The sequence below is a fragment of the Talpa occidentalis genome, unplaced genomic scaffold (assembly GCF_014898055.3).
Source record: "Talpa occidentalis isolate TD23 unplaced genomic scaffold, MPIMG_talOcc4v2.1 talOcc4.9, whole genome shotgun sequence".
In the NCBI taxonomy this organism is placed as follows: Eukaryota; Metazoa; Chordata; class Mammalia; order Eulipotyphla; family Talpidae; genus Talpa; species Talpa occidentalis.
The window spans coordinates 62706087-62724802 of NW_023605305.1; the positions used below are offsets into that span (position 1 = coordinate 62706087).

General features: G+C 34.5%; 1 protein-coding gene across 2 annotated transcripts in view; it reads left to right on the forward strand.

Moving 5' to 3' along the window:
• Positions 1-18716, forward strand: part of OMA1 (OMA1 zinc metallopeptidase) — a 52531-nt gene that overhangs the window by 9987 nt on the left and 23828 nt on the right. For both annotated transcript variants that reach the window (XM_054691847.1, XM_037498596.1), the window contains exons 3-7: positions 856-1084; positions 3463-3636; positions 3730-3837; positions 6221-6349; positions 10448-10522. In XM_054691847.1, the coding sequence (XP_054547822.1) occupies positions 856-1084; positions 3463-3636; positions 3730-3837; positions 6221-6349; positions 10448-10522 (715 nt within the window). The remainder of the gene's footprint in view (positions 1-855; positions 1085-3462; positions 3637-3729; positions 3838-6220; positions 6350-10447; positions 10523-18716) is intronic.

Here is an 18716-nt window from a genome sequence, read left to right on the forward strand (position 1 = left end):
GAGACAGGAGAGGTCTGCCGGCCATATGGGCATCTCCCTGGCTGGTCAGGATCAAACCCGCGCTGCAGAGGCTGCAGACAGCTTCACAGCGCTGCACTCAACCGCCTGCGCCAGCCAGCAGGGGAGACCCCATCCTTAATTTTTTTTTTTTTAAGATTGATTTATTTATGCATACAAGAGCTGGGGTACACGCCAGAGATGTGGGGAGTGAGAGGATCCACTGGAGACAGAGTGGGGAACAGAAAGGGCAGACTGACTGAAATACACTGCTGAGGGGAGCAGTGGGCAAGACAGGAGAGGTCTGCCGAGCCCTGGCTGGCCAGGGATTGAACTCGTGCTGCAGAGGCTGCAGATTGCTCCAAGGTGCGGTCCTTAACCCCTTGTGCCCACAGGGAGGCCCAATTCATCCCATTTAGTGGTTAGGTGCTCAGGCTTTGCATCACAATGCTTTATTTGGTTGATTTTTCTCTTTTTTACCTCTATCAATGTGGACAGGTTGCTTAGCTTCTCTCTATTTTCTCTTTTGTAACAGCGTTATTACAGAGATTAAATAAGATAACATGTATAGCAGTTTGTATGTGATAGTCAATATCGACTGGTGATAGCTATAGTAAAAGAGCTTCTCATTTAGTGTGTACCTTTACAGTAACATTAATTCAAATGAACATTAGAATTTTAAACTATCACTCAATGTAGCTGGTTACATTTTCATCATTTAGGTTGGATTTTTGTAAATTGAAAAACAGTCTGTAAAGGAAATAGAAAAAATTAAGTACTTAACAACATAAAATTTTAGTGTGAGGACTGATTTTTGGTAATATGTGCTGGAACTTTGAATTTTTCTTTTTACTCTAGGGGCATAAGGAAATGGTGGCAGGCACTCCCACCTAACAAGAAGGAACTATTTAAAGAAAGTGTAAGGAAGAATAAATGGAAGTTATTCCTTGGCTTGAGTAGTTTTGGATTGCTCTTCGTAGTGTTTTATTTTACTCACCTGGAAGTGAGTCCCATCACAGGAAGGAGCAAGCTACTAGTATTGGGGAAAGAACATTTCAGACTTTTATCAGAACTGGAATATGAAGTAGTAAGTAGTAAGAATTGTTTTTAATGAGATTGCTCAATATAATACTCAAACAGGAAAGTTTCTTAAATATGAAAGATAAATGTATTTTATTTTAATCTTTGATAGGAAATTGGTATTTTCTTTTCCAAAAGGCCCCAGATATTTCATACTTAGTATTTCTAATGCCTACATGTTCTCCTATTCACCAGCTAGCTACTGCTCATTATGTGTCATCTTAAATGTCACTTTCTCAAGTGAGTCTTCCTTGATGATCCAGACGGAATAAGGCACAGTGGCTACATTAGGCTCTAAGGGGTTATCCTTCATACAGATTGAATTCCAAATTAGCTCATTTGTACTTGTGCCCAATACGTGGCTATATTGGGCTTAGGTAACTGAATTTTTACTTTCTCTTTGAATACTGTTTTTTCCTTCAGAATACTTGTCATAAGGGTAGCATAATTATTTCCAAAGTTATTTATTTGTTGATCTGTCTCCCTTGAAAGACTGAGCTCCAATATAGAGACCCTGTTTTATCATTTTGAGTACTAGCAACACACATATTTAGTATGTTTAGTACTTAGTGCATATTTTTTTTTTTTTTTGAGGCATGTTTTTATTTATTTATTTGTTTGTTTGTTTTGTTTACACATGCACTGGGTACAGTCAGAAGTGCGGGAGGGTGAGAGAATTCACCAGAGCCAGAGCAGGGAGCAGAGCAGGCAGAAGGACTGAAGTACACTGCTGAGGGGAGCAGCAGGCGGCAGGAGAGGTCTGCGTGCCATGTGGGACCCTCCTCCGGAGGACGGGGAGCAGCCGGGAATCGAACCGGCGCCGCAGAGGCCGCGGGCAGCTTCGCAGCCCAGCGCTTAACCGCTGCGCCACCGGGGAGGCCCCTTAGTGCATATTTTTGGAATAAATAGATATGAAATCTGAATTTTTGAACTTTGGGGTAGAGTAAGATGTACCCAAACATCAGTTTTGGCAATAATTATGGTTTTTTTAAGTGCAAAATAAAGTTGGAATTCAAAACCTTAACCCTTGGAAAGTGTAACAACTCAGGTAATGAAAGATTTTGTACCAATTAGTGAGTTCCTGGAGAACAGATCATCTATTTCTGTTGCATAGTACATATAGAGTATGCACTCACCTAATTGTTGTGTTGAAATTTCCTAGTCTCACTTAGCTTTGGCATGGTTAGATCTTTATATCTTTTTATTCCACTTGAATTTCAGAGTTTATTAGTGGAAGGTTGTCATTGAAAGAAATGATGGTTTTTCACTAAAAGATTATTCTTAGGTTAAGGGGATTAATCTCTTCTAATATATTTTATATAGACATTTGATATATTTCTTAGGATATAGTGAAGTCAGGCCAGTTTGAGGAAAATGTTGTAGAAAGATTGAGTTTACTGTTAAATTAGTGCATTTTTGAACATTAATATCACTAAGAAGCTTTAAAAAATTATATATCTACATAAATGCTTTCCATTCTTTTTAACTTACAAATATAATCCTGCTTGATATGTTCTTCTAGAGATATTTACAAAGTACTATAATTACAAAAAATCTTGTTGTATTTACTTCAGACTGTTTAATATAATAGTGTGTTTTGTTTCAGATCTTTTACATTGGTGACTTTTGCTTTAAAAAATGCTAATTGATATAAAGACTTCCAAATTCATATTCTACAAAATCATCTATCTTTAACGTCTCAAGGAAGAAGCTTACAAACAGTGATTCACATATGAAAGAAAAGATATTTTGGGAACATCCTTAATTTTCTTTGCACTGGAATGGGTCTCAAGAATGTAGCTGCAGAAGTATCATGGTGGCTAGTCTAAATTAGCATAATACAAAGAAAATGATTATCTAGGAATTCTAAAGTTGCAGTGATTTCCTGTGTGAATTATCTTTGTGAATGAAACACTTTAAAATTAATGAAGTGTCATTTTTGATAGAAGTTTAACTTTCTTGTTAAGTATAAGGTATTTTCTGTTTAGTGGTTCTGAAAGTAACTTTCTCTTGTATTTTACTTAATGAACTATTTATGTTCTCTAGGCAGTGCTTTGTTTTCTCTACTTTCAAATACTAGGAAAGCAGAAAAAAATAAGCATTTTATTTGTTTATAAGCTAATAGAAAAGATAAATACAATTTTTATTTCAGCCAATTTATATGAAAATTTTTAATTATTAGAATTTGTCGCATTTGTAAGAAACCACATTGCTTTTGCATGAATAATTCAAATTTGAGAAATTTTAGTGTTTATACAGATTTTTACATAATTAAAAATTAAAATGTTCAACAATAAGTACCCATATAATTGTGTACATGAAGTAATACAAATAGTTTTGTAGAGCTAAAACTCTTAAAGACTACATATTTTTCTACTCTTTCAGTGGATGGAAGAATTTAAAAATCATATGCTTACTGAGAAAGATGCCAGATACCTAACTTTTAAGGAAGTGTTTTATCATCTAATTGAATGTAATAAAGATATCCCAGGGATCTCTGAGATCAATTGGATTATTCATGTGGTTGATTCTCCAGATATAAATGCCTTTGTGCTTCCAGTAAGTAAATATTCTAAAACTTGATTTTTAGTAAATTTAATGTTCTATTTTTATGGTGTTCTAATAGATTACATTATTTTCTTTATGGTGCAGAATGGACAAGTGTTTCTCTTTACTGGACTTTTAAATAGTGTAACTGATGTTCATCAACTTTCCTTTCTTCTGGGCCATGAAATAGCGCATGCAGTACTTGGACATGCTGTAAGTACTTAACATGAGTATGCAATTGTTGAAATATTGCTTTGAAGTTGACAAATTAAATCTTTTAAAGACTAGTCTTTTCAGATTTTTTCTTTTAATGACAGAATTGTAGTGTTTAGTAATTGCCTTACTTATACTGTTACCTGAAAAAATATGATTGGCTAATTTTGAGCATTTGTATGGTTTTTAGTATTTGGTATTGAATAGTGTTTCTCTTAAATACTATTTTTATCACCTGTCTCTTTTGCTAAAAAGTAATTATTCTCAACCTCTAATTATTTCAAATTAGATTTTAAACTTTCCATAATTATTAACATACTTGTAATCTAGTCAGAAAATTAACTGCAGGAAAGTGATATTACTATTTAAGTGGGTAAATCACTTTTCTATTCATTCTCAGAGGATAGCTTGAAGCATCTTTGAAAATGTCTAGAATGATAAGCCATATATATAATTAATGCAGAGTAATAAGAATGATACCTTGCCATTTTACAGTTTATTGAGCTTTTTAATATGTACCTTTTCATTCATAATTTTAATACCAACCTCATGAGATGTGTACTTAATATCTTTATATTCTACATGAAGAAACTAATGCTTAAAAAGATTCTTAGTAAGATGACTGCTAACATGGCAAAGTGGCAGAAGCCATGCTTCAACCCAGGTTTTTTGTTGTAAGTCTAGCACTTCTTCCTTTTGCCGTAGTTACCAGCAGCACTTGTCTTATATACCATAGAATTCAGATTGATTCATGCGGCTGTAAATATACATTTGCTTGAGTTAGCATGAGTCCAGAAAAGTAATATATTGATTTTACTCATTATTATTCATTAAGAAAAATGCATTGTTATTCATTAAAAAAAGTTCTTTTGCACATATAAGTGGAGAGAGATATATTTTCTTTAAAACATTTAGGTAAAACATTTAGGTAAATAGTGAAGGAATTATGAAATGAAATATATAAAACTATATATAATTTTAACTTGAAATGGAGATGATAATGTTACTATTTGCTCTAAAAGTTTTCTTGAATTCTGTCTATTCCTTTTATATTAGTAAGAGAAGATGGGCCAAAAGTTGTGCTTTTCTGAGGCAAAAATACATTTTGTCTGAGTTACAAGAAAATATCAAAGACAGTATTTCTTAAGATAAATAGAAGACTAAATGTAAGCTGTTGAAATAAATTATCTTTGAAGATATGACTTCATGCCTGCACGATCAAATTTTAGCATTTGAAAGGTTAATATTCAGTACATTTGTTTTTCTGGCATCTAATTTCAGTGCCTTATTCACTATATTTTTGTCATTTACAAGAACAGTAATTAGATGAAACATAAAAAGCAAATAACAGTGTTAAAAATAGAAAGTAGTTATTAATATTTCTTTGGCAGAGGTCTTAGATGTTATCAACACTATATTTTCTCTTTTAGGAGTCTCCATTTGGTTTGACCCAGCCTTTTGTGTGTTTGCTTTATTCTATAGATTTTTTTAAAACTTTTTAGTTTCCCAAGACTATTACAGCAAACATATTCTTTAATAATTAACAAATATTTCCTCTTCATTAATGACTTCTTCATTTAGATGCTTCAACTCTTTCATACTAAAATATACTTATAGTGAATATAAGAATATTTTGTGAGGGCAGATTATATTGTTGAGGGACCTTGTAGGGGTTATTTTTAGTTGTCAAGTGTTATATTCAAGTAATGGCTCTAAGTACAAAAATTTATAGTACCCAATTTCTGATGAGAAATACCAACCTTATAAAATCTCAAACTTGCATAGATGACTCATACTTACTGTATTTGGTCATGAAGATCAAAAACTTATTTCATATCAACTTCCAATCTTTTTCTGAAGAAAACTGCTTTATATGTTTGGTAGCATTTAGTCTCTGTCCAAAGTATAATCATTTAATTTTTTAAAAAACTGAAGACTTTATTAGACATTTTAAAACTTAGTAGACTTGATTCCTGTTCTTTTACTAATAATTTTGTGAATTTGGGCAACTATTTTAACCTCTCTTTGTTCTGTTTCCTTTATCTATAAAATAGGGAGAATTTAACTATTGCACATGATTATTATGTTTGTAAATATAAGAAACTCATAGGTTAATGAGCATGTCATTGTATTGGAATGATGGTAATTATCTCAATAAATGTTAGTTGAGTGAATGAATGTGTATGAAAGTATGTAAACAAGGGATGGGAGAAACAGACTGGGAAAGGATAAAGCACACAGAAGAAAACTTGTGATCTTAATTGGTAAAGGTCAGTTAAACACATGTAGTTATTTAATGAGATTACCATGATGAACTAGAAAATGTAGGTGTTTACTGTGTCAATTTATTAACTGTAATTTTCATTATTTTGATTATTCTTAGGCAGAAAAGGCTAGCCTGGTTCATTTATTGGATTTCTTGGGTCTGATTTTTCTCACAATGATTTGGGCCATCTGTCCTCGGGATAGTTTGGCACTTTTGGGACAGTGGCTACAGTCTAAATTGCAGGAGGTAAGTCTGAGACAATAATTTGAATTTGTAATGACTTGCAGTGAGGATATTTTATTGTAAAGCAACTAATACTTGAGATGTTTTCACATTATCATGAACTATAGCTACTCATTTTTAGCACCTTATATTTTCTTATTTTTAGGGGATATTCTTTTTGTTTTTTTAAATTGAAGACTTGTTTTTATTTATTTATGCATACAAATACTGGGGTGTAGGCCAGAATTATGGGTTGTGTTGAGAGGATTCACTAGAGACAGAGTATGGAGCAGAACAGGCAGATCTACTAAAATACACTGCTGAGGGGAGCGGCAGGCAAGAAGGGAGAGGTCTGCTATGCCATGTGGGTCAGCTCCCTGCCCTGGATCTGACTTTCGCTGCAGTGGCTGGTGATAAGCTTGATAGTGCTGAGACTTTAACCCCTGTGCCACCAGGGAGGCCCCTTTAGGGGATATTCTTTTTTTTTTTTTTTTAAGATTATTTATTTATATAAGCACTGGGTACAGTCAGAAGCACAGGAGGGTGAGAGAATTCACCAGAGCCAGAGCAGAGAACAGAACAGGCAGACTGACGAAATACACTGCTGAGGGGAGCAGCGGGTGGCAGGAGAGGTCTGCGTGCCATGTGGGCCCCTCCCAGGCTTCTGGGGATCCAACTGGTGCTGCAGAGGCTGCGGGCAGCTTTGCAACCCAGCGCTCAACCGCTGTGCCACTGGGGAGACCCTTTAGGGGATATTCTTTATAATGAATGTTCAAAGTAGAAAAGACTACATCTCTCAAATCACTGAGGTGGATGAGATAGAAGGATTTAGTACCTTTTGAGTGATAGTTTTTGGAAGCATGCTGTCAAGGAAGGTCACAGGGCCCTGTCTTTCCTTCTGTTCTTTTATCTGAAAACTTTCTACTTTTGCTTTTCATAATGACTGATGTACTAACTGCTTGAATTCCCCTTCCTCAAAATACTTGCATTTTGATGGGAAACTTAAAAAGCTGTCAATTTTTATACTCACAGGATTGTCTAAAGCTGCTTTACAAACCTTCCTCAGTCCCAGTTAAACTAACATTGTCAAGCAAATATTGAAAGGACATTTTAACTAGGTATTTGTAATCTTTTGTTTTTAAGTGCTTATATGTAATGATAATCATCTCATAAAATTTACTGATTCTTTAGTTTTAGTTGAAACACTGTAAAACTGCAGTAGGTCTTATAATCTTGATAATTGCTTTGTTAACTATGATTAATTAATTTATTTTACATCTTCAAATATTTCCTCTAGTCCTGGGAGGTTTGGCTCTTTAGGAACAATCTGTTATTTGTTTATTTAATGATTTGTGGAGCACCCATCAGAGTGCCATCTGGGTGCTGTTTAAACCTAATGCGCAAAGTTCTTTGAGACTAATTGTTTTTGAAATTGAGTAACTAAGTGTTTGATCTGGTGTTACCATCTCAATTGGCTTCATTTTTATTGAAATAAAGGTTCCTAAAGGAAAAAAGAAAGATTGGCTATTGCTTAGGTTATAGGATCTCATATTTTGAATTTTATTTTGTCATTGATGTGCTGAAAAGTCAATGGAATTAATGTAGTTTTTGCCTGTCTATCTACAGTAGCTTTTTTCTGTAATGGAATCAGGAGATTTTATTATAAGAAAGATAATTTGTAGCTGTTTCTCCCTTGAAATACTTGACGAATCCTGCTACTTCAATATAATTCTTCAGTTTAATAATTAAACTGAGAGTAAAGCAGGGGTTACGTCTGTTTGATTTTTTCCATCCTTAATCATGGTCCCCTGATACTTTTGGTGGTAAGGAAATGTTTCTCTCTCTATAAATAAAAAGCCTTGCCTTGATCATTGTGATCGGGAAGCAGAAGGAATGCTGATAGTGAAGTCAGTGATGAGGGGCAACTACTAACTGTTATTAGTCAGAGAAAGGGAGAGAGGAGGAAAGAAGTAAGGGCCTTTACTGAATTATCGGGGAGTTCTATTTTGTAATCTTAAGTATTTGGGTATTATGTGGCAACCCAGAGTGTTACCAGGTAGGGTTTTGAGTAATAATTATAGTAGTTAATGTTTATTGAGTGCTTATCATATTCTAGGCACATATAAACACTATAGATTAATTATGTATAGGGGTTAAGAATACAGGCTTTGATCAGATGGACTTAGTTTGAATTCAGGCTCTATTAGATCTAAATTTTATAGAACTTGGGCAGCTTGCTTACCTGTAAAGGTCTCTGATTCTTTCTCTGTAAATTGGGATAATGATACTAACTCAAAGCATACGTCTGGTTTTTTTTTTTTTTTAAGATTTATTTATTTATTTATACAAGCACTGGGTACAGTCAGAAGGGCGGGAGGGTGAGAGAATTCACCAGAGATAGAGCAGGGAGCAGAGCAGGCAGAAGGACCGAAGTACACTGCTGAGGGGAGCAGCGGGCGGCAGGAGAGATCTGCGCGCCATGTGGAACCCTCCTCCAGTGGCCGGGGAGCAGCTGGGGATTGAACCGGCACTGCAGAAGCTGCTGGCAGCTTCGCAGCCCAGTGCTCAACCGCTGCGCCACTGGGGAGACCCCATACTCCTGGTTTTAATTGATAATTTTAAAGTAGAATCTAAATGTAAGCACAATTGACATTTTAGATTGGATATCCTTTGTCATGGGGAGTTGTCTTGTGCAGTGCAGGATTGTTTAGCAGCCTCTAAAACATCTGGCCTCTATCTCTATCCACTAGATGTCAGTAGCACTCTCCCACTCCCCCAGTTGTAATTATCAAAAATGTCTCCAAGCATACCCAAATATCCCTGGGGCATAAAATGACACCAGTGATTTTAGTATTTAGCATAGTACCTGGCACAAAGTAAGCACTTAGTAAATATGAACTATTACTATTTTCTCATTTCATCCACTCTCAACTATAGGAGATTGGTACTGTTACTAACTTTGTTTTAGATAATGATGTTACCGGGCTTAAACTGGTTAAACAATTAGTGGTAACAGATAATAATGTAGCATTTGGACTTCTCCTTTTAAAACCAATATTTTTCATCAGTTATACTTTCAGTAGATTTATGGGACACCTGCAGATTGCCCAGGGAGAAAGAAGACACTATATAGTAGAGTTCAGTAACCTAAAACAGATATGATTGAGAAGGAAGAAAGTCCTATCTAGGGGTCACATGCTTGGATCCGATTGATTATAATGTATAGCCATTACTGACATGTAGCTACCTCTGAAAAATTGTTGCCCCGATTACTAGTTCTTTTCTCAAAAGTCCTTTCTATTGATCTATTGCCTACAAAGTTTTAGTACTTACTGAAAATTAGAATTTAACTGGAAAGCATTCACATAAATACAAGTAATTAGGAAAATTAAAGTTACGATACCTATTTGTATTTTTTATTGAAGTTGGAAGAAAATTTCATTTTCTTAGCTAATCAATACTTAGAAAAGAAAGAGGAAATTAAGATAATTAATCAAAGAAAGAACATCCTGCAATATGGTTAATTTCCTAACTGAAATAAATCCTCTAGTAGTGTCTCTGGCTATTAAATAGCTATATTTTTTCAATTTTCTTATAAAAGTACAAGTTTAGATGTTCCTTGGCTATATTAAAAGACTGCATCAGTAAGCTTTCTTTGGGAATCCTTTACACAGAAGGTAGAGATTATAATTGGAAATATAGAAGTACTCTATATGATACTGTAGTCTTTCCAGAAGATTGTAGGCATGCTTTCCCCTATTCCTTCACATTTGAAAAATATTAACCTCTGATGGAGTAAATAAAATTGCAAACATTTCATGAATTTAATTTTATGAATCAAGATATTCCTCATTCACAAAAATAAAAGCAGTTGCGAATGTTGCATAAGTGAATTATATTGAGGTTTTCAAGTAATTCCCTAATATGCTATAGTATAAGAAATTTGCCCTTTATCTATGTGTTCTTTTATCCTGGTTAAGATGTTTCTCGAAATGTTAATCATGGACCGCATAAAAATTTTATCCTAGATACTATGTGAAATTAATTGAAAAAAATCTCCATTTTGTTACTGCTTGTGTTATAAAACAAATGGCCTTAATGGTCTTTTTCATTCCTTCTTAGTATATGTTTGACAGACCATACAGTAGAACACTGGAGGCTGAAGCTGACAAAATTGGATTACAGCTTGCTGCAAAGGTAAGATGTTTGTAGTTGAGAATACATAGCCTTCCTCATATGGTGGAAGAAAAACGTGTGCTATCTTAATGAGGTTTGGCATGGCCAAAGAATGAAAGCTGGGTTGTATACAATTTTTCATTAATATCTGTGAAAATTTATGCCTTTTGGAAGCTAGTACTATCTTTATTTTATTTCTCGCCCTTTTTTTTTTTTTGCTCATCTAAGGAGACTTTTTGAATACATAGGATTATATGTAGTTGTTTTTCCTCACTTGGAGAAAGGGTTGTCCTTTTGTAGCTATGCTCCCAGCTGAGCAAACTGAGTATTTATCATTTAAATAAAAATTGCTACAACAAACTTATTATTCTGTATCTTCAGGTTATTTTTGTTGCAGCAGATGGCTGATTTTTGCTATTCACTGAGGGCAGCTTTGGGACTTTATTCTGATTAAAGTTGGTCTCATTCATGTCTGTGTAACATGCCATTTCATACGTGGCTGCTATTTTAGTTACTTGTGGTAACTGGTATTGTTAGGTTTTAACAGTAGAAGTAAAACTGCATTTTTAAAAGTGAATGAAAACAATTCCACTTTACATATAAATTCAAATTGTATTTGACTATTCCTTGAGTTTCCTGTCATTAGAAGTTGTCTTAAAAACCACGCTAATTTAAACTTCTTATGAGTTTCATGGATTTAATTTTACAAATCAAGATATTCTTCATTCATAAAAGTAAAAGCAGTTCTATGAATGTTGCATAAGCAAATTTTATTGAGGTTTCCAATAATTTCCTAACATACTATAGTACATGAAATTTCCCCTTTATCTGTGTGTTCTTTTGTTCTGGTTAAGAAACTTTTGCATATGAATAAATTGGTCCTGACTTATCTCCAAAAGCTTTTATTATCTTTTTTTATATATGATATGAGAAAGACATCAATGTAATTTTTTCCCCCATATTTATAGCTAATAGACTCAGCACTGTTTATTGAAGATTCATCTTTTATCCACTATAATGTCTCTTCATCATTAATGTGTGAGACATTCTGGACGTCTGTTTCAGGGTTCCTGTTTTACTCCATTGGCCTGTCATTTATCTTTGAGCCAAAACCACATATCATTGTAGCTTTGTAGTTCATCTTGATAACTGATATTTTCTGTCCTCCACTGTTGTTCTGTAAGACTAACTTGGCTAGTCTGTGTCTTTTGTTCTTCCGTGTAAATTTCAGAATCAGCTTAACAATTATACAACCATACAAAATTTGTCTGGAATTTTAAAGGAATTGCGTGCATTGAATATAGATCAATCTGGGGATAGTAGACTTGTGTCAACAGTATTGAGTCTTTCAATCCATGAACAAAGTATTTATTTAATTGCTCATTTTTAAAAATGTATTTAATTTTCTGTCAATAATATTTTGAATTTTTTTTTTTTGCTTATAGGACTTAACACATCTTTTCTTACATTACTGCTAAGTATTTGACCTTTTTTATATTCTCATACAGGTTCATAAAAAATAAACTGAAATACTGTTTGTTTGAATAATTGACCTTGTGTTGTTAAATTCACTTAAGCCTAATATAAATTCTTTCAGATTTTATGTAATTGTTATAGGGCAACCCCGATATAAAACGGGTTGCAAAGCCTGTATGGAATTAGCTTTAGGACATCCTTTTTCCCCTAGCATAATCATAGCTATGTTCTCTGTGAATTATGAAAGGTTTCTTTCTTTCTTTCCAAACTACATGCTTTCTTTTTTTTTTGCTGTATTGCAGTGGCCAGAAACTTTAGTTGTTGATCTTGGGCACCTTTGTTTCTTCCTAAACTTAAGGGAAAACATTCACTGTTTCACCATTAATTCTGATGTTTGTATATGTTTTTTAAAATTTGTTTTTTTTGTTAGATAAGAGTTTTCATTTTATTTTTAATATGCTAAGATTTTAAAAAATATGACTGAGCATTAAATTTTATCAGTATATTTTCTACAGTTGATAATTATATAATTTTTCTGCTTTAATCTGTTAATTTGGCAAATTATATTGATTTTTTTTAAACATTAGGATTTTATTTTGAAATAAACCCAATTTTGTCAACTATAATATCCCTTTAATATGTTGCTAGAGTTGATTTGCTCATTTAGAATTTAGATATTGGCTTGGAATTTTCTTGTAACAACTTTTCAGATTTTGTGATTAAAGTTATGCTGGGTCTCATAAAATGAGTTGGGAAGTGTTTCTTTTTTTTTTTTCTCTGAAAGAATATGTAAGCTTAGTGATGTTTTTTAAATGTTATAATTTTAAATGTTTTATAGTTTATCTTGAGTCATGCAGGCCTACAGAAATGTGCTCATACTTGAAAGTAGCGTTGGCCATTGTGGATGAAGTGTTGTGCATATGTCAAGTTTGCCAAACTTGTTAATTGACAATTTGTTAATTCTGTTGTTTCAGATCATCTATATTTTGCTTAATTTTTTCTCTGCTTTTTTCCCCCCAATTATCAAAAAAGGTTGGTTAGTCTCTAACAAACTGGCTGTGCATTTTCTGCTTTTCCTTTTAGTTCTATTACTTTTTGCTTTATATAGGTTTTTTTTTTAAAGATTATTTATGCATACAAGAACTGGGGTACAGGCCTGCGGTGCGGGGGAGGTGAGAGGACTCACCAGAGACAGAGTGGGGAGCAGAACAGGCAGATTGACTGAAATATACTGCTGAGGGAAGCAGTGGGCGAGACAGGAGAGGTCTGCTGTGCCATGTTGATTAGCTCCCTGGCTGGGAATTGAGCTCTTGCTACAGAGGCTGCTGATAGCTTCATGGTGCTATGCTTTACCCCTTGCGCCACAAGGGTGGCCCTTAGTATAGGTTCATGCTTTTTTATATCAGTTAATGCTTTTTATATCAGTCTAGGATTGTTAGATCCTTTTACCAATTTGAAATTCCTCTTTGTTGTAATGCTTCTTGCCTAAAGTCCACTTTATTTTGGTTAGTGCTTACATGCAATATCTTCTTTATTCTTTTATATTCAAACTTTTTGTATCCTATGTTTGTGTCCTATGTTTTGTGTCCTATCTCTTGTAAGCACATCATTGAAAATGATCTTTGCCCTTTTAGGGATGTATTTAGTCTGTTTGCATGTTTTAATTTTCATTTCTTGACTAATGATGTAGAGTATATTTTTGTGTACTAGCAATTCATATATCTTCTTTTGTGAATTATCTTTTCAGATATTTTGCCCTTTTTAAAATTGGGTTGATTTCTTCTTTTTTAAAAAAATTAAGATTTATTTTTGCATATAACGGTTGGGGTGTAGGCCAGAGGTGGGGAGCGGGTGCGCAGTGAGAGGATTCACTAGAGACAAAGTGGGGAGCCGAACAGGCGAATTGGATTGACTGAAATACACTGCTGAGGGGAGCAGCGGGCTACACAGGAGAGGTCTGTTTGGCCATGTGGGTTAGCTCCCTGCCAGGGGATCTAACTGGTGCTACCTACAGTGACTGCTGATGGCTTCATAGTGCAGAGACTTAAGACTTAACCCCTTGCACCACCAGGAGGGCCTTGATTATTTTATTCTTAAATTGGAGTTCTTTATATTTTTTCTAGATATGATTCCTTTTTCATATATGTATGTTGCAAGTATTTTCTCTCCTCCTGTGATAGGGCTTCTTTATTTTTTTTAATGGTATGTATGTTTTGAAAAGTAGAAGTTTTTAAGATTTTTATGAAATCTAGTCTTTCTGTTTGGGTTTAGTTTTTTCTAGTTTTCTAAATTGAGATGATTGGTTTTAGACTTTCTTCTTTAGCACTTAAAGCTGTAAATTTCCTCCTCTGCATTGTTTTAGCGGTACACAGATTTTGATATGTTGTGTCTTCATTATTGTTAGAATATTTTCTAATTTTCTTTGTGATTTCTTTCATCCATATGTTGTTAGAAATGAGTCATTTAATATCCAAGTATTTGGGGCTTGTCTGAATGCTTCATTGTTTATTTCTAATTAATTCCTTTGTGATCAGAGAACATACACTATAAGATTTTATTCATTTCATATGCATTGGGATTTGTTTTATGGTGTATTATTTGGTCTGTATTGGTGAATTTCCATTACTTGAAAAAAATGTATATTCTGTATTTGTTGAACATACATTTTATAACTATCAATTAGGTTAAAGTGCTTCATAGTGAAACTCAAATATTATACATCCTTCTGACTTTTTTTTTTTTGTGTGGGACCCTCGCCAGCAGCCGGGGAACTAAACGGCGCTGCAGAGGCTGCAGGCAGCCTCACAGCCCAGCGCTAAACTGCTGCGCCACCAGGGGAGGCCCTCCTTCTGACTTTATCCTACTTATTGATAGGGTAGTTTTGAACTTTCCTACTGTAATTATGTGTTTGTCTCTTGCCTTTCAGTTCTGTTATTTTATGCTTTATGTATCTTAAAACTTGGTTTTGGATGCATACACACATGAGATTATTTTATCCTCATTGAATTGATTGCTCATTGTGAAGTATCTCTCTTTGTCTCTGGTAAAACTCTTCGAAGTATTTGTTTGACATTAATTTTGTTTGTAGCTACTTCAGCTTTCTTACATGTTACTGTTTGGTTGCTGCATCTTTTTTTCATTTATTTTTGAACTGTTTTAGTTTTTGTATTTAAAATGCATTTCTTGTAGATGGCGTAAACTATATTCTTGCTTTTTTATTCATTTTGACAATCTCTGCCTTTAACTTGAAGTGTGTAGTAAATTTATATTTAATTTATATATATAAATTAAATTTATATGTAATATAAATTTATATATAATTCTGCCCAAATCTCTTACTGGCATCTTAACTACACACACTTTTCTTAAATTCTGACATATGTTGAATTGATAAATGAAAACACAGTAGGTTCAAGAAGAGATATATCAATCAGTTTAAAGAGAATGGCACCTGGGTCTTAAAAATCTATCCTTGGTTTTATTAACAAGTATGAAAAAGAATGTGTCACTCAGAAGTAGGAGGTTAGTCCCTCTGGAAACTGAAAAGTCTGATAGCAAATGTTCATTTAAGTCTTATTTTGAGACAATGAATCTGGCTTGTCGGACTTGATCCTTATTTGTGGAAGGGTGGGAAGAGAAATGGAGGATAGTAATGATTAGAGTCAGTGAAAGCTATAGTAAGTACAGTGGATAAGGCCAGGGAAAAAGGTGCTAATAATGGAGATGGAAACATACTGAGATATTTCATAGACACAGTTACAAGGTCTTGGTGAAAAATTAGACATAAACAAAAGAGGGAAATACTAAGGAGGATTCCAACCTTTATCCAAAAGCAGCTGAGTTGAAGGTGGGGTATTTATTGGGAAAAGACACTTGGGGTAATTTTTATTATTGGAAGTATTATGGTAGAGAGGTACAAGATCCTGTGGAAGAATATAGCAGAGAGATAACTGGGGGATGGAGGGGGAGAGCATATTTAAAGACAAGAGAAATGATGACCTAGTCCAGGAGTTAAGAATTTAGCATGACTAAAATGTTGATAGAGTTTGGAAGCACCCGTGATCAAGAGAAAACTGAGGGGCCTCCCCGGTGGCACAGCGGTTGAGTGCTGGGTTGCGAAGCTGCCCGCAGCCTCTGCAGTGCCAGTTCGATCCCCAGCTGCTCCCCGGCCACCGGAGGAGGGTCCCACATGGCGCGCAGACCTCTCCTGCTGCCCACTGCTCCCCTCAGCAGTGTACTTCTGTCCTTCTGCCTGCTCTGCTCCCCGCTCTGGCTCTGGTGAATTCTCTCACCCTCCCGTGCTTCTGACTGTACCCAGTGCTTGTATGTATAAATAAATAAATAAATCTTAAAAAAAAAAAAAAAAAGAATCAGCTCTTGATTTAAAAAAAAAGAAAACTGAAAGGTAGGTGAGACTTCTTTGTTAGCAATTTTAAGGATTTTATACTTTAATTAGCGTAGCAGTTAGTACTTTGAACACCAGAGTTAGATCTCTGTTTGAACTTCTACCCTTTCCACATGATTTTAGACAAATATTAACCTTTTCAAGTCTTTTTTTAGTCTGAAAAATGGGATTTCTGATAGTACCTATCTCAGAAGGTTGTTTTGAGTATCCTGGACTTGATTCATACTCTTGTGGCTTGTATCTTTTTTTTTGAACATTGATGCATCAGACTGCCTTTACCTTATAGTGAAATAATGTGATTCTTTAATTCCTAATTCTGTCCTTATTAGGCAACCTTCTGATTATAGCTTGGAATCCTTTGTAGCATGCCTAAAAGGGAGAGAACACGCAGACTTGTGCCTTTAGTAATTTTAGCCGTTATAGTTATTGCTATACATTAATTAGTGGCATTCTGATTTTATGTAAGTCTTGTAGGCTTGGTTAATCGGAGCTGTTCCTGAGAGATGAATCTGTTGGTCATGTGTTGTCCCATTAGATTTATGTGCTTTTAAAGCCAGAGGCTAAACAGAATATGTAAAATTCACTAAAATCCAGTTACTCATTAGGCTTCTTTCAAAATACACAGCTTGCCTTTCCTAGAGTATTCTCTGCTTCTGCTGTGACATGTATATGTGTATTTATATTTTCATTTTTTTAGTTTAGATGCTATTTATCATTATACAAATTATCAGATTTACTAATATTGTTAGTAAAAATTGATAGTACATGTGCAAGTTAAGCAGAGTAATAGCTATCCAGGTATCAGCTGACAGAAAAGATGTTTTGTTAAACATATTTTATTTTGTTGTATGTGTATATTCATTTGTCACTGTAAAGAGAATTTTATACCTTATAGTTATTTACAGAAATGATTTTGTCTGTTTGATTTCACAACATACCATCCTTTTAAAAATATGTTTCTTAAATATGGAAAAGAAAAGTGATTTTCTAAGCTGGACCTCTTAGTAATAAGGCACTGTGTATAGTTGTTTTTGATTGTCACAGTGATCAGGGAGATGAGGATGACCATTATTTAGTGGTTAAGGAGGCCAGGGAGCAAGGATGTCAGCTATTTTACTCTACTCCAGAGAGCCCACCGGGGGGAGCAATTTTCCAGTCCTCAAAGCCTGTAAATGCCCTTGCTGAGAACACTGAGAGCTGGTTCTTCAAGTAGCCTGATAATTACGCTTATAGCACCATCTAGTGAGAGAAACAGGTAATAAGCAAAATCTCCTTTAATCACAGAAATAAAATTAAACATTCTAAACTTTCTGTAAAATAATAGGTTATACAATCATGGACTTTTATAGCAGGAAAGAAATTTGGAAATCATCTAATTCACCTTCTCCTTTTACAGATAAGGAAACAAGGGTCCAAAGAAGTGAAGTGATTTGTCCAAAAACATACCTAGTTAGTAGCAAGAGCCCAGGCTAGAATCCAGATCTGAGTTTTGCAGGTTAGTAAACTGAAACTTTGTCATAGCGAACTGACTATCTTTGTGTTCTATTTGGGTTATTATCTTTGGTTCTTTTCTTAGTGATTCATTTAAGAAAGAAAAAGTTGTAACTGAGAGAATATCTTATTTACTACATGTGTTATAAAATAAACTTTAATAACCCAGATGGAAGGACAAATAGCAAGTGATTTCATTCATACATAGACTATAAAGAAACATAACAAAGGAACAGACAGAACTAATACAAAACAAAGCATAGAAATTGGACTGCAGAGTTGAGGCTACTACAGAGGGAGGGTGGGAGTGAGAACAAAAGGATGGGGTGTCCAGTGATCAAAGGATATGGATGGCCTGATTAGTGAGTGTGGTGGGGTGATGTACATCTGAGGATATGTGCTGTAGTCCCCTGAATCATATAGAGTACTATAAACTAATGTTACCTCAATAAATAAATAAAAAAACTCATAATGCATACATTATATATTACATCTTACTTTGAACTTAATTGTATCACCTAGAGAAATGACACAGGCATTTGAGAGGTCATTTAATTTTTTTTTATTTTTTTACAGTTTTTTTTTTTTTTAAGATTTATTTATTCATGCATACAAGAGCTGGTGTACAGGCCAGAGATGGTAGGGGGGAGTGAGAGGATTCACCAGAGACAGAGTGGGGAACACAATAGAGAGATTGACCGAAGTACACTGCTGAGTAGAGCAGCGGGTGAGACAGGAGAGGTCTGCTATGCCATGTGGGTAGCTCCCTGGCTGGCTGGGGTATCAAACTCGTGCTGCAGAGGCTGTGGATAGCTCCATAGGTTGTGTCTTAACCCCTTGCAC